Genomic DNA, 13,573 nt, shown 5'->3' with positions numbered 1-13,573 from the left:
CATCAGGCTTTTTTTATTTTATTATTATTATACTTTAAGTTTTAGGGTACATGTGCACAACGTGCAGGTTTGTTACATATGTATACATGTGTCACGTTGGTGTGCTGCACCCATTCACTCGTCATTTAGCATTAGGTATATCTCCTAATGCTATCCCTCCTCCCTCCCCCCACCCCACAACCATCCCCGGTGTGTGATGTTCCCCTTCCTGTGTCCATGTGTTCTCATTGTTCAGTTCCCACCTATGAGTGAGAACATGCAGTGTTTGGTTTTTTGTCCTTGTGATAGTTTGCTGAGAATGATGGTTTCCAGCTTCATCCATGTCCCTACAAAGGACATGAACTCATCATTTTTTATGGCTGCGTAGTATTCCATGGTGTATATGTGCCACATTTTCTTAATCCAGTCTATCATTGTTGGACATTTGGGTTGGTTCCAAGTCTTTGCTATTGTGAATAGTGCCACAATAAACATACGTGTGCATGTGTCTTTATAGCAGCATGATTTATAATCCTTTGGGTATATACCCAGTAATGGGATGGCTGGGTCAAATGGCATTTCTAGTTCTAGATCCCTGAGGAATTGCCACACTATCTTCCACAATGGTTGAACTAGTTTACAGTCCAACCAACAGTATAAAAGTGTTCCTATTTCTCCACATCCTCTCCAGCACCTGTTTTTTCCTGACTTTTTAATGATGGCCATTCTAACTGGTGTGAGATGGTATCTCATTGTGGTTTTGATTTGCATTTCTCAGCATCAGGTTTTTCAACAACAACTCAGGAAGCTAGAAAGCAATGGAAAAGTGCCTTCAAATTTCTAAAAGAAGGATTGCCAGCCTAGAATTATTTACTCAGCAAAGTAGTCAATCAAATATGAAGGTAGAAAATGACATTTTCAGCTCTACAAGGTCTCAGTAAACTCTTCTCCCTTGCATTCTTCCTCAGAAGCTATTGGAGAATGTGCACCACCAAGAGTGAGAGAAAGTAAAGCCAGAAACAGGGAGAGTTGGGTTCAGGATTCAAGGGATCGAAGGACACAAGAGAGAAGAGAAGAGAACCTCTGGGTTCCCAGGGTTTGTGGGAAGGAAGTCCCCAAGATCTGTGTAGCAAACCTAGAAAGCAACCAGTCCAGACAGATTAGCAAACTCTGATAGAATTCCTGATAAGATTTGACACATTGAGAGAAGATTTATATATCCCGGGAAATATGAGGAGTTGAATTAATAATAAACACAAGAAAACAAAGCAAACAAAAACATCAAGACATCAGATAACTAAAGGAAGTACATATTCTGCAGAAAAGGAAAGAAATCATGGAATGCTATATGACTTACCTCTGGATGCTGTTGACATCGTCATGCTAAAATAAATACCAAATGTTGATTAATAAATACCAAAAATTATGACAAAATGGTATTGGGAAAATGGAGGGACAAGAAGGGTATATGAGTATGTTAGTGGTCTAGAGGTGGGAGAAACTAACTCTTCATCTTTCATACTAGAAAGTAAATAGAAAATGACTAACACCAAAAAATAATTTGGTAGTAATAGTCATATATTATTTAGCAATACGGAAACAGCCAAAAGAATTGAAAGCATCTGGGGAAGCAAGAAATTGAGGACGGCTCTTTCAGAATTCTTGACTCTTTAAATTGTATGTGTATATATTTTTGGTACAAAGAAAATACATTTTAAAAAGTAATATAGTAAGTTGTTTCCTTGTGAGTACCAAGAATGTATATCTATAGGCAGCACGAAAAATCTTAATATTGCAGTGTTATTAAAATGGATTCTCGTGATCTGGGATAAAATTTCCAATGACATTGCCTTGCTGGATTGCAGAAGAGCTGTAGACACACATGACGATGATGAATTCTGAACAAGCTTGTAAATGACTCAAACAATGCAAATCTAGTGACAACAAAAACACTTGCATTGGAGATACAAGTGATGAGTTTGAATTAAAATCACTTCATAAAATATGAATGGGAAAGAGGCAGTACTAATATATATCATATAACACAGGATTTAGCATCATTGCTCTTTTTTGTCAGGCTTTCAGTTGTGTGTTCGACCAGTTCAGCTGAAATTTCAAGGAGTTTGAAATTTCAAAGAGTTGTATTGTTTTTTCTTTCTGTTTCAGAACTTAATAAGCTTTTGCTGCCCTTTTCTGCTTAACCACACTCTTGGAAGTATTCAATATCCTTCCCCATCCCCATGTGATGTGTTTGTATGGATTTCCCACTTGGAATCACTTGACAGAAGAGAGAAAACTTATTTCATGCCTAATAACCCCAGGAGATTTAACCAGCCCTGCCTCTCCTTTTTATTCAACTTCTCTGGAGTTTCATAGCCAGTGCCCAGAGTAGAGGCGCTTGTCTCATAGTTGGTGTTCAGTAAATATGTACTAAATAAATGAATGGTTCTGTGGAGAACTCCAATCAAATTCCAAGCACTGAGTGAATGCTAGTGTATTCTCATTCAAAGGGTCACAAACTCAGAAGCCTTCATGGGTGAGGCAACTCAGTGAGTGAGATCAGCCCAGTGAGGATAGAGGCATATGAGAAATCAAAGGCTCCATCTGAAGGAGGTAGTGGGAAACTTAGTCCACTGTTGTTAAACAATAATAGCAACAATAAACATTTATGTAATTCATTATGTGTGCACTCATCCAATCTCTTTACATATAATAGCTCACATAATCCTCCCAACAAAAACTATATGGTAAGCACTGTTATTCATCAACACCATTTTGCAGATGAGGAAACTAAGACATCTAAGGACTGTGTGCTCAAGCACATATAGCTAATAAGTGGTAGAGCCAGCATTTTGGACTCAACAATTCTGGATGCCAAGTCCTGTCTCTCAATCATGACACCATATTGCCCATCTATTTTTTTTAAAAGAAGCCATGTATCTATATAAAATCTACTAATTTGTAAGTGTTGGCAACTAAATATTTTTAAAGCACTACCAGCCAAGCAAAGCATGCTTGGTTTGTGACTTCTTCTTAGGTAGTAGAAAATTAAAACATGGGGCTAGGATACGCAAACCATGACTGGGCCCCCGGACCATGCATAGCCACATTTAACATGCATGGTGGTGATGGGCAGGATCTCATACAGATCTGGATGACACACTTCTGGGTTCAACCCCATCATCCCAATGGGCATCCACCCTATTGAGTCCATTAAAGGAGAAAGAGAAGAATCTAGTAAATGTGAAAATGGCCACCATACATGTCTATAGACCATGAGTAGTTTCAAACTCCTCTGCAAAGCTGCGTAGGTTTGACCAAGACCTTATAGTGCTATTTTCCTCTCTTTCAAGGATGACAGAGATAGGTCTGATGTATTTTGTTGCCTCTACTATTGTTTGGTTTTACAGACCATTTCAGTGGAACATGGATTTTTTTTTAAAAGCCAAAGGAAACATTGAGTGCTATGTGATGGTTACTACAGCTTGGCAAAAATATGGTGTCAATTCATTGGCAGATGCTAGAAAAGCTGTACTTGCTGGTAATAACAAAGTTTTTATTTTTGTGCCCTGTGCCCAGAACAATTTGCAGTTTTGAAATATGACGTAACTAGAAATCCTGGATGCTTATATGCCTCTAGAGGCATTCTATCAAATCATTGAATGAAGTTTTAAATTATGAATTAACTATAGTGAAGAGAATGTTTTGCATTCTTTGCTGGAAGCTAAGAATAATGATTAAGTGAAGTCCCATTAGCATTTACTATGGACTAATTTAGACAGTGGGTAAGGTATTGGTATATGTGTTTTCTTTTTCTTTAAATGTTGTATTAAGCTATTAAGCCATCTGTTCTTGTGCATAAACATTTTCCTGGGATTCAGATGGGATTATGGGATATGATATGGCTCTATGATTATTATGGGGTGATCAGACTGTTTATAATAAAATCTTACTTTAGGGGCCTGTTAATGCTCTCTAAAAGGAAACCACTCCAGCCTTCAGGTTGGCAAAATATCTCCTCTTGGAGGCAAATTGTTTTTCGCAAATGTTGGTATGGCTAATTTTAAGGATCCGATTCCTAAATTAAGTGCAAACCTCTAATTCAAGATTTTTTTTTTGTATTTACATGAGCTATAATTAGTTTCTAGGGTTAATTCTAAGTAGGCTCATTTGTAATTGTTTTTTATTCTCATAAATGGAAATATTCCTGAGAAAATTGATAAAAACCCAAAACTGACCACTGTGCAGTATAATAGTTTTATCTAAAAATTCAATAAAAGTTACATGTACATGTTTAGAACATGAGCATATATAAAAATTTAGTTAACTAGCAACAAAATATTTACTAAAAAAAAAAAAAAGAGTCATATTCCAGTAGCTTTCTAAGTATGAGTTTGTGAGCAGAATTTAAAGATTTAGAGTCCATCTAGCAAAAGATTACCTTGTGAGGAAAGAAAAAGAACTTTATTGATTGATTGACTGATTGATCGATTGAGATGGAGTTTTGCTCTGTTGCCCAGGCTAGAGTACAGTGGTGTGATCTCGGGTCACTGCAACCTCTGCCTCCTGGGTAAAAGCGATTTTCCTGCCTCAGTCTCCCAAGTAGCTGGAACTACAGGCATGCACCACCATGCCTTTCTAATTTTTGTGTTTTTAGTAGAGATGGGGTTTCACCATGTTGGTCAAGATGATGTCGAACTTCTGACCCCAGGTGATCCTCCCACCTCAGCCTCTCAAAGTGCTAGGATTACAGGCGTGAGCCACTGTACCTGGCCAAAAAGAACTTTAAATCAGTGATTCTTATCCACTTTCCCACTCTACACTGGAGTAATATGTGGCATATTCCCATCAACAGTGGTGTCTCCTCACTGGAAAGGAATAGAAGAAGGGGTAACTAAGGGGAGCCCCCAATTGATTTTTTTTTTTTTTTTTTTTGAGACGGAGTCTCGCTCTGTCACCCAGGCTGGAGTGCAGTGGCGCAATCTCGGCTCACTGCAAGCTCCGCCTCCCGGGTTCAGGCCATTCTCCTGCCTCAGCCTCTCCGAGTAGCTGGAACTACAGGCGCCCGCCACCACGCCCAGCTAATTTTTTGTATTTTTAGTAGAGACAGGGTTTCACCGTGGTCTCGATCTCCTGACCTCGTGATCTACCCGCCTCGGCCTCCCAAAGTGCTGGGATTACAAGCGTGAGCCACCGTGCCCGGCCTGATTTTAATACTCTCCAACTGAGATACCCACCTTTCAGGTCCTCTCTTGAGAATTGCTTATTAAAATAGATTTGAATTAAACGGGTACTTATCCAATTGCTTTCTCTAATTACAAATTTAAAGTGGCATTGCTTTAGTTTTTATGTTTGTAAATATTTTAGCACAAACATTTGTAAAGACATAATTTGCATACTTCCTAATTTATTTGCTGACCATCTTTGTTTTGCATACAAATGTTACTTGCATTAAGTTATTATAAAACAGGGGAAATGTACAGTAAGGGTGAATAATGGATATAAAGATGTGATTATTCTATCTCCATTATTACAGCACCATCCAGTAGAAAACCAGGAGACCCCCTCGTCATTTCAGATATCAAGAAAGGGAGTGTGGCACACAGGTAAGGAAAATGGATTTGCTGATTCATTTTAAGGCCTCTCTTAATTTAAGTATACATGACACCTTCCACACCCAAAGCAAACCTTTCTAATGGGTCACTGTATTTTCAAAAACTTCCAAGCAGCCACTATTAATTGATCATATTTGATATCCCTAGTTCCAGTGGCTCCATAGATCTCTTCCTGCTTATCAATTTATTTCTGCATAGCTGAAAACATTTCTTAGGGTCTTTCATGAATCTAGCATAGGCTCTCCTTCACTGGTCAGCTTCCATTCATTTTCTGACCAAAAAAAAAAAAAAAAACCCTGAAAGTAGCAGCACTTATTAGAGGTACCCAAACAAAGGTGATAACTTGTGCAAGAGTTTTGCTGTTACCAGAATATCCCCTCTGGGCAAGCAAGATTCTTGAGTGTTAAAATGTTCATGTCACCTATTTGGCCCATATACCATCAAAATCAGGAGGTCTCAAATTTTTAATTTCATAAACAAAAATATTTTTGAATGATTGAGGATACTGATATAAGACCATTAACTTTCTTTTTATTTTCCAATTCAGGACTTAAAAAAATTTCAACCTATTATCACAATTATTTTATTAAATAAATACTTTGTTTTATTTTTGAGACGGAGTGTCACCTGTATCACCCACGCTGGAGTGCAGTGGCATGATCTTGGCTCACTGAAACCTCTGTCTCCTGGGTTCAAGCGATTCTCCTGCCCCAGCCTCCCAAGTAGCTGGGATTACAGGTGCACACCGCCATGCCTGGCTAATTTTTGTATTTTTTACTAGAGACGGGGTTTTGCCACGTTGGCTAGGCTGGTCTCAAACTCCTGACCTCAGGTGATCCACCAACCTCAGCCTCCCAGAGTGCTGGGATTATAGGTGTGAACTGCCACACCCAGCCCAAGAAATACTTTAACATTCAAAAAGTAGGAAGGACATTGTATGAGTTTAGGTATGTATGTGCAGGCTCCACTGCTATGACAAAGAGACATCTAAAGACAGTGGATCAAGCAAGACAGAAGTTTCTCTCTCATAACTGTTATGAGGCAGGCCATCCAGGGCTATGGGAGCCATCCCAGCAGCTTGTCAGTTATTACCATTTTTTATTTTTAATTTTTGTGGGTATATAGTTGGTATATATATTTATGGGATACAAGAGATATTTTGATAAGGTGTGCAATGCATAGTAATTACATAATGGAAAATAGGGTACCCAATCCCCTCAAGCTTTTATCCTTTGTGTTACAAACAATCCAATTATACTCTTCTAGTTATTTTTAAGTGTGCAATTAAATTACTACTGACCATAGTCACCCTGCTGTGCCATCAAATACTAGGTCTTATTCATTCTATTTTTTTGTACCCATTAATCATCCCTACTTTCCCCACCCTGGCCCCCCCACTACCCTTCCTAGCCTCTGGTAACCATCCTTCTACTCTCTCTCTCCATGAGTTCAATTATTTCAATTTTTAAATACCACAAATAAGTGAGAACATGGGATGTTTGTATTTCTGTGCCTGGTTTATTTCATTGAACATAATGACCTCCAGTTCCATCTAATGCGTTGCAAATGACAGGATCTCGTTCTTTTATATGGCTGAATGGAACTCTGTTGTACCACATTTCTTTTATCCATTTATCTCTCAATGGACACTTATGTTGCTTCCAAATCTTGGTTATTGTGAACAGTGCTGCAGCAAACATAGGAGTGCAGGTATCTCTTCAACATACTGATTTCCTTTCTTTTGGGTATATACCCAGCAGTGGGATTGCTGGATCATATGGTAGCTCTATTTTTAGTTTTTTGAGAAACCTCCAGCTGTTTTTATGGTGGTTGTACTAATTTACATTCCCATCAACAGTGTACCAGGGTTCCCTTTCCTCCACATTCTCTCCAGCATTTGTTATTGCCTGTCTTTTGGATAAAAGCCATTTTAACTGGGGTCAGATGATATCTCATTGTAGTTTTGATTTGCATTTCTCTGATGACCACTGATGTTGAGCATCTTTTCGTATGCCTGTTAGACATTTATATATCTTCTTTTGAGAAATGACTATTCAAATATTTTGGCCATTTTTTAATAGGATTACTAGATTGTTTTTTCCTATAGACTTGTTTGAGCTCCATGTATATTCTGGTGATTAATCCCTTGTCAGATGGATAGTTTGCAAATATTTTATCCTATTATGTGATTTGTCTCTTCACTTGGTTGATTTTTTTTCTTTGCTGTGAAAAAGATTTTTCACTTGTTGTGATCCCATTTGTCCATTTTGCTTTGGTTGCCTGTGCTTGTGGGATATTACTCAAGATATATTTGCCCAGAGCAATGTCCTGGAGAGTTTCCCCCAAAGTTTTCTTGTGGTAGTGTCATAGTTTGAAGTCTTAGATTTAAGTTGTTAATCCATTTTGATTTGACTTTTGTATATGGCAAGAAATAGCTGTCTAGTTTTTTTCTTCTGCATGTTGATATTCAGTTTTCCCAGCACCATTTGCTGAAGAGACTGTCTTTTCCCCAATGTATGTTTCTAGGCACCTTTGTCAAAAAGGAGTTCACTATAGGCATGTGGATTTGTTTCTGGGTTCTCTATTCTGTTCCATTGGTCTATATGTGTGTTTTTTTTGCCAGTGTCATGGTGTTTGGGTTACTTTAGCTCTGTAGTGTAATTTGAAGTCAGATAATGGGATTCTTCCAGTTTTGTTCTTTTTGCTCAGGATAGAATTGGGTTTTCTAGGTCTTTTGTGGTTCAGTATAAATTTTAGGATACTTTATTTCTGTGAAGAGTGTCACTGGTATTTTGATACAGATAGCATTGAATATGTAGATTGCTCTGGGTAGTATGGATATTTTAACAATATTGATCCTTCTAGTTTATAAACATGTAGTTTTTCTTCTATTTGTTTGTGTCCTCTTCAATTTCTTTCATCAGTGTTTTACAGTTTTCATTGTAGAGATCTTTTACTTCTTTCATTAATTTCTAAGTATTTGATTTTATTTGTGGCTCTTGTAAAAGGGATTACTTCTTTAATTTATCTTTCAGATTGTTCAATGTTGGCATATAGAAATGCTACTGATTTTGTATTATTTATTTTGAAGACTGCAACTTTACTGAATTTTTTTAATCAGCTCTAATTATTTTTTATGGAGTCTTCAGGTTTTTCCAAATGTAAGATCATGTCTTCTGCAAGCAAGGATAATTTGACTTCTTCCTTTCCAATCTGGATACGCTTTTATCTTTCCCTTGTGGGATTGCTCTAGCTAGGACTTCCAGTACTGTGTTGCATAACAGTGGTGACAGTGAGCATCCTTGTTGTGTGCCAGATCTTAGAGCAATGGCTTTTAGTTTTTCCTCATTCAGTATGGTACTAGCAGCAGCTCTGTTGTATATGGCTTTTATTACGTTGAGGTATATTTCTTCTATACCCTAGTTTTTTGAGGATTTTTATCATGAACGGATGTTAAATTTTTTCAAATGCTTTTTCCGCATCAATAGAAACGATCATATGGTTTTTGTCCTTTATTCTACTGACATGATGTGTTTCACTGACAGATTTGCATAGCTTGCACCATCTTTTAATCCCTGGGTTGTGATCCAACTTGGTTGTGATGAATCATCTTTTTAATGTATTTTTGACTTCACTTTGTTAGTATTTTGTTAAGGATTTTTGCATCAATGTTCATTAGAGGTTTTTGGCCCATAGTTTTCTTTTTCTTTTTTCTTTTTTTTTTTTTTTTTTGTGTGTGTGTGTGTGTGTGTATGTGTGTCTTTGTCTGGTTTTGTTATCATGGTAATACTGGCCTCATAGAGTGAGTTTGGAATCATTCCCTCCTCCTCTATTTTTCAGAATAGTTTTAGCAGGATTGATATTAGTTCTTTAAATGTTTGGTAGAATTCAGCAGTGAAGCCATTGGGTCCCAGGTTTTGCCTTACTTGGAGACTTTTTATTATGACTTCAATCGTGTTACTTATTATTGGTCTGTTCAGGTTTTGAATTTCATCATAGTTCAATGTTGGTACATTGTATGAGTCTAGGAATTTACCCATTTCCTCTAGCTTTTCTAATTTATTGGCATATAGTTGCTCATTTGCTGCATACGATTAGCCAGTTCTCCCAGTGCCATTTATTAAATAGGAAATCCTTTTCCCATTGCTTGTTTTTGCCAGGTTTGTTGATGATCAGATGGTTATGGGTGTGCAGTCTTATTTCTGAGTTCTCTATTCTGTTCCTTTGGTCTATATGTCTGTTTTTGTACCAGTACCATGCTGTTTTGGTTACTGTAGCCTTGTAGTATAGTTTGAAGTTGGGTAGCATGATACCTCCAGCTTTGTTCTTTTAGCTTAGGATTGGTTTGGCTATACAGGCTCCTTTTTGATTCCATATGAATTTTAAAGTAGTTTTTTTCTAATTCTGCAAAGAATGTCAATGGTAGTTTAATGGGCATGGTACTGAATCTATAAATTACTTTGGGCAGTGTGGTCATTTTCATGATATTGATTTTTTCTATCCATGAGCATGGAATGTGTATCCATTTGTTTGTGTCCTCTCTGATTTCTTTGAGCAGTGGTTTGTAGTTCTCCATGAAGAGGTCCTTCACTTCCCTTATTAGCTATATTCCTAGGTATTTTATTCTCTTTGTAGCAATTGTGAATGGGAGTTCTTTGATTATTTGGCTCTCTGCTTGCCTATTGTTGGTATATAAGAATGTTAGTGATTTTTGCACAGTGATTTTGTATGTTGAGACTTTGCTGAAGTTGCTTATCAGCTTAAGAAGCTTTTGGGCTGAGATGATGCGGTTTTCTAGATATAGGATCATGTCATCTGCAAAGACAATTTGACTTCTTCTCTTCTGATTTGAATACCCTTTATTTTTTTCTCTTGCCTGATTGCCCTGGTCAGAACTTCCAATATACTATGTTAAATAGGAGTGATGAGAGGGCATCCTTGTCTTGTGCTAGTTTTCAAGGTGAATGCTTCCAGCTTTTGCCCATTCAGTATGATATTGGCTATGGGTTTGTCCTATGTGGCTTTTACTATTTTGAGGTATGTTCCTTCAATACCTAGATTATTGAGAGTTTTTAAATGAAGGGATGTTGAATATTATTGAAGGCCATTTCTGCATCTATTGAGGTAATTATGTGGTTTTTGTCTTTAGTTCTGTTTATATAATGAATCACATTTATTGTTTTGTGTATGTTAAACCAACCTTGCATCCCAGGGATGAAGCCAACTTGATCGTGGTGGATAAACTTTTTAATGTGCTGCTGGATTCAATTTGCCAGTATTTCATTGAGGATTTTTGCATCCATGTTTATCAAGAATATTAGCCTGAAGTTTTTACTTGTTGTTGTATATCTCTCCCAGGTTTTGGTATCAGGATGATACTGGCCTCATAAAATTAGTTAGGGAGAAGTCCCTCCTTTTCAATTGTTTGGAATAGTTTCAGAAGAAATAGTACTAGCTCATCTTTGTACCTCTGTTAGAATTCAGCTGTAAATCCATGTGGTCCTGGGATTTTTTTGGTTGGTAGCCTATTTATTACTGTCTCAATTTCAGAACTCGTTGTTGGTCTCTTTGTTCTCATTAGTTTCAAAGAACTTCTTGATTTCTGCCTTAATTTTATTATTCACCCAAGGTTCACTCAGGGGCAGGCTTTTCAATTTCCAAGTAGTAGTGTGGTTTAGAGTGAATTTCTTAATCTTCAGTTTAATTTGATTGTGCTGTGGTCTGAGAGACTGTTATGATTTCAGTTATTTTGCATTTGCTGAGGAATGTTTTACTTCCAATTATGTGATCAATTTTAGAATAAGTGTCATGTGGCAATGAGAAGAATGTATATTCTGTCGTTTTGGGGTGGAGAGTTCTGTAGATATCTATCAGGTCCACTTGATCCAGAGCTGAGTTCAAGTCGTGAATATCTTTGTTTATTTTCTGTCTCGATGATCTGTCTAATATTGTCAGTGGGGTATTACAATGTCCCACTGTCACTGTGTGAGAGTGTAAGTTTCTTCATAGGTCTGTAAGAACTTGCTGTATGAATCTGGGTGCTCCTGTATTAGGCACATATATATTTAGGATACTTAGCTCTTCTTGTTGAATTTAACTTTTTTTTCTATCTTTGTTGGTTTAAAGTATCTTTTGTCAGAAATTAGGAGTGCAGGCTCTGCTTTTGTCAGTTTTTCATTGCTTGGTAAATTTTACTCCATCACTTTATTTTGAGCCTATGTATGTCACTGCATGTGAGATAGGTCTCTTGAAGACAGCATACCAATAGGTCTTGGCTCTCTCTTTATCCAGTTTACCATTCTGTGTCTTTTGACTGGGGCATTTATCCTGTTTACACTTAAATTTAGTGTTTTTTGTTTTGTTTTGTTTTGGTTTTGTTTTTTTGGTTTTTTTTTTTCTTTTTGAGATGGAGTCTCGCTCTGTCGCCTAGGCTAGAGTGCAGTGGCGTGATCTCTGCTCACTGCAACCTCCGCCTCCCAGGTTCAAGCGATTCTCCTGCCTCAGCCTCCCGAGTAGCTGGGACTACAGGCACCTACCACCATGCCCGGCTAATTTTTTTTTATTATTTTTAGTAGAGACGGGGTTTCACCATCTTGGCCAGGCTGGTCTCGAACTCCTGACCTCAAATGATCCACTCGCCTCGGCCTCCCAAAGTGCTGGGATTACAGGTGTGAGCCACCGCACCCGGCCTCAAGTTTAGTGTTGATATGTGTTAATTGGATCATGTCATCATGATGCTAGTTGGTTATTTTGCAAACTTGTTTATGTGGTTGCTTCATAGTGTCACCAGTCTGTGCATTTCAGTGTGTTTTTGTAGCGGCTGGTAATGGTTTTTCCTTTCCGTATTTAGCGCTTCCTTTAAGAGCTCTTGCAAGGTAGGCCTGATGGTGATGAATTCCCTCAGCATTTACGTGTCTGAAAAGGATCTTATTTCTCCTTTGCTTATGAAGTTTAGTTTGGCCAGGTATGAAATTCTGGGTTGGAAATTATTTTCTTTAAGAATGTTGGATACTGGCCCCCAAACTCTTCTGACTTGTAGGGTTTCTGTTGAGAGGTCTGCTGTTGGTCTGATGGACTTCCCTTTGTAGGCATCCTGGCTTTTCTTTCTGGCTATGCTTAACATTTTTTTCTTTCATTTTGACCTTGGAGAATCCAATGATTATGTGTCTTGGGGTTGATCTTCTCCTGCAGTATCTTATTGAGGTTCTCTGGATTTTCTAAATTTGAATGTTGGCCTATCTTGCTAGGCTAGGGGAGTTCTCCTGGATTATATCCTGAAGTATGTTTTCCAACTTAGTTCTGTTCTCCCCATCTCCTTCAGGTACCCCAATCAGTCATAGATTTGGTCTTTTTACATAATCCCATATTTTTGGAGGTTTTGTTTATTCCTTTTTATTCCTTTTTCTCTATTCTTGTCTGCCTGTCTTATTTCAGAAAGATAGTCTTCAACTCTGAGAGTCTTTGTTCCACTTAGTCTATTTGGCTATGGACACTTGTGATTGCGTTGTGAAGTTATCATGTTGTGTTTTTCAGCTCCATAAGGTCATTTATGTTTGTCACTAAACTGGCTATTCTGGTCATCAGCTCCTGTAATGTTTTATTACGATTCTTAGCTTATTTGAATTGGGTTAGAACATGCTCCTTTAGTTCAGTGAAGTTCATTATTACCCACCTTTTGAAGCCTACTTCTGCCAATTCAGTCATCTCAGCTTCAGCCCAGTTCTGTGCCCTTGCTGAAGAAGTGTTGCAGTTATTTGGAAGACAAGAGGCACTCTGGCTTTTTGAGTTTTCAGCAGTTTTACGAGGATTCTTTCTCATCTTTGTGAGCTTATCTACCCTCAATCTTGAGGTTGCTGATCTGTGAATGGAGTTTTTGTGGGGTCTTTTTGTTGGTGATGTTACTGTTGTTGCTTTCTGCTTGTTTTTCTTTTAACAGTCAGGCCCCCTTCTGTAGTGCTGTTGTGGTTTGCTGGGGGTCT

The 13,573-nt window shown here is 37.8% G+C and overlaps 1 protein-coding gene across 7 annotated transcripts in view; it reads left to right on the top strand.

Annotated features, from left to right (window-relative positions):
- The window catches only part of GRIP1 (glutamate receptor interacting protein 1), a 715,306-nt gene that overhangs the window by 629,949 nt on the left and 71,784 nt on the right, over positions 1-13,573 (top strand). For 5 of the 7 annotated variants that reach the window (XM_058426061.1, XM_058426059.1, XM_058426058.1 and 2 more), the window contains one exon: positions 5,516-5,585. In XM_058426061.1, coding sequence (XP_058282044.1) covers positions 5,516-5,585 — 70 coding nt within the window. Of the gene's footprint in view, positions 1-5,515; positions 5,586-6,209; positions 6,333-13,573 lie in introns of all 7 variants that reach the window. The other 2 variants (XM_058426055.1, XM_058426056.1) reach the window with 1 other exon arrangement.

This window comes from Hylobates moloch, unplaced genomic scaffold (assembly GCF_009828535.3).
Source record: "Hylobates moloch isolate HMO894 unplaced genomic scaffold, HMol_V3 SCAFFOLD_12, whole genome shotgun sequence".
Lineage (NCBI taxonomy): Eukaryota > Metazoa > Chordata > Mammalia > Primates > Hylobatidae > Hylobates > Hylobates moloch.
This window is presented reverse-complemented; position numbering and strand designations above follow the sequence as displayed.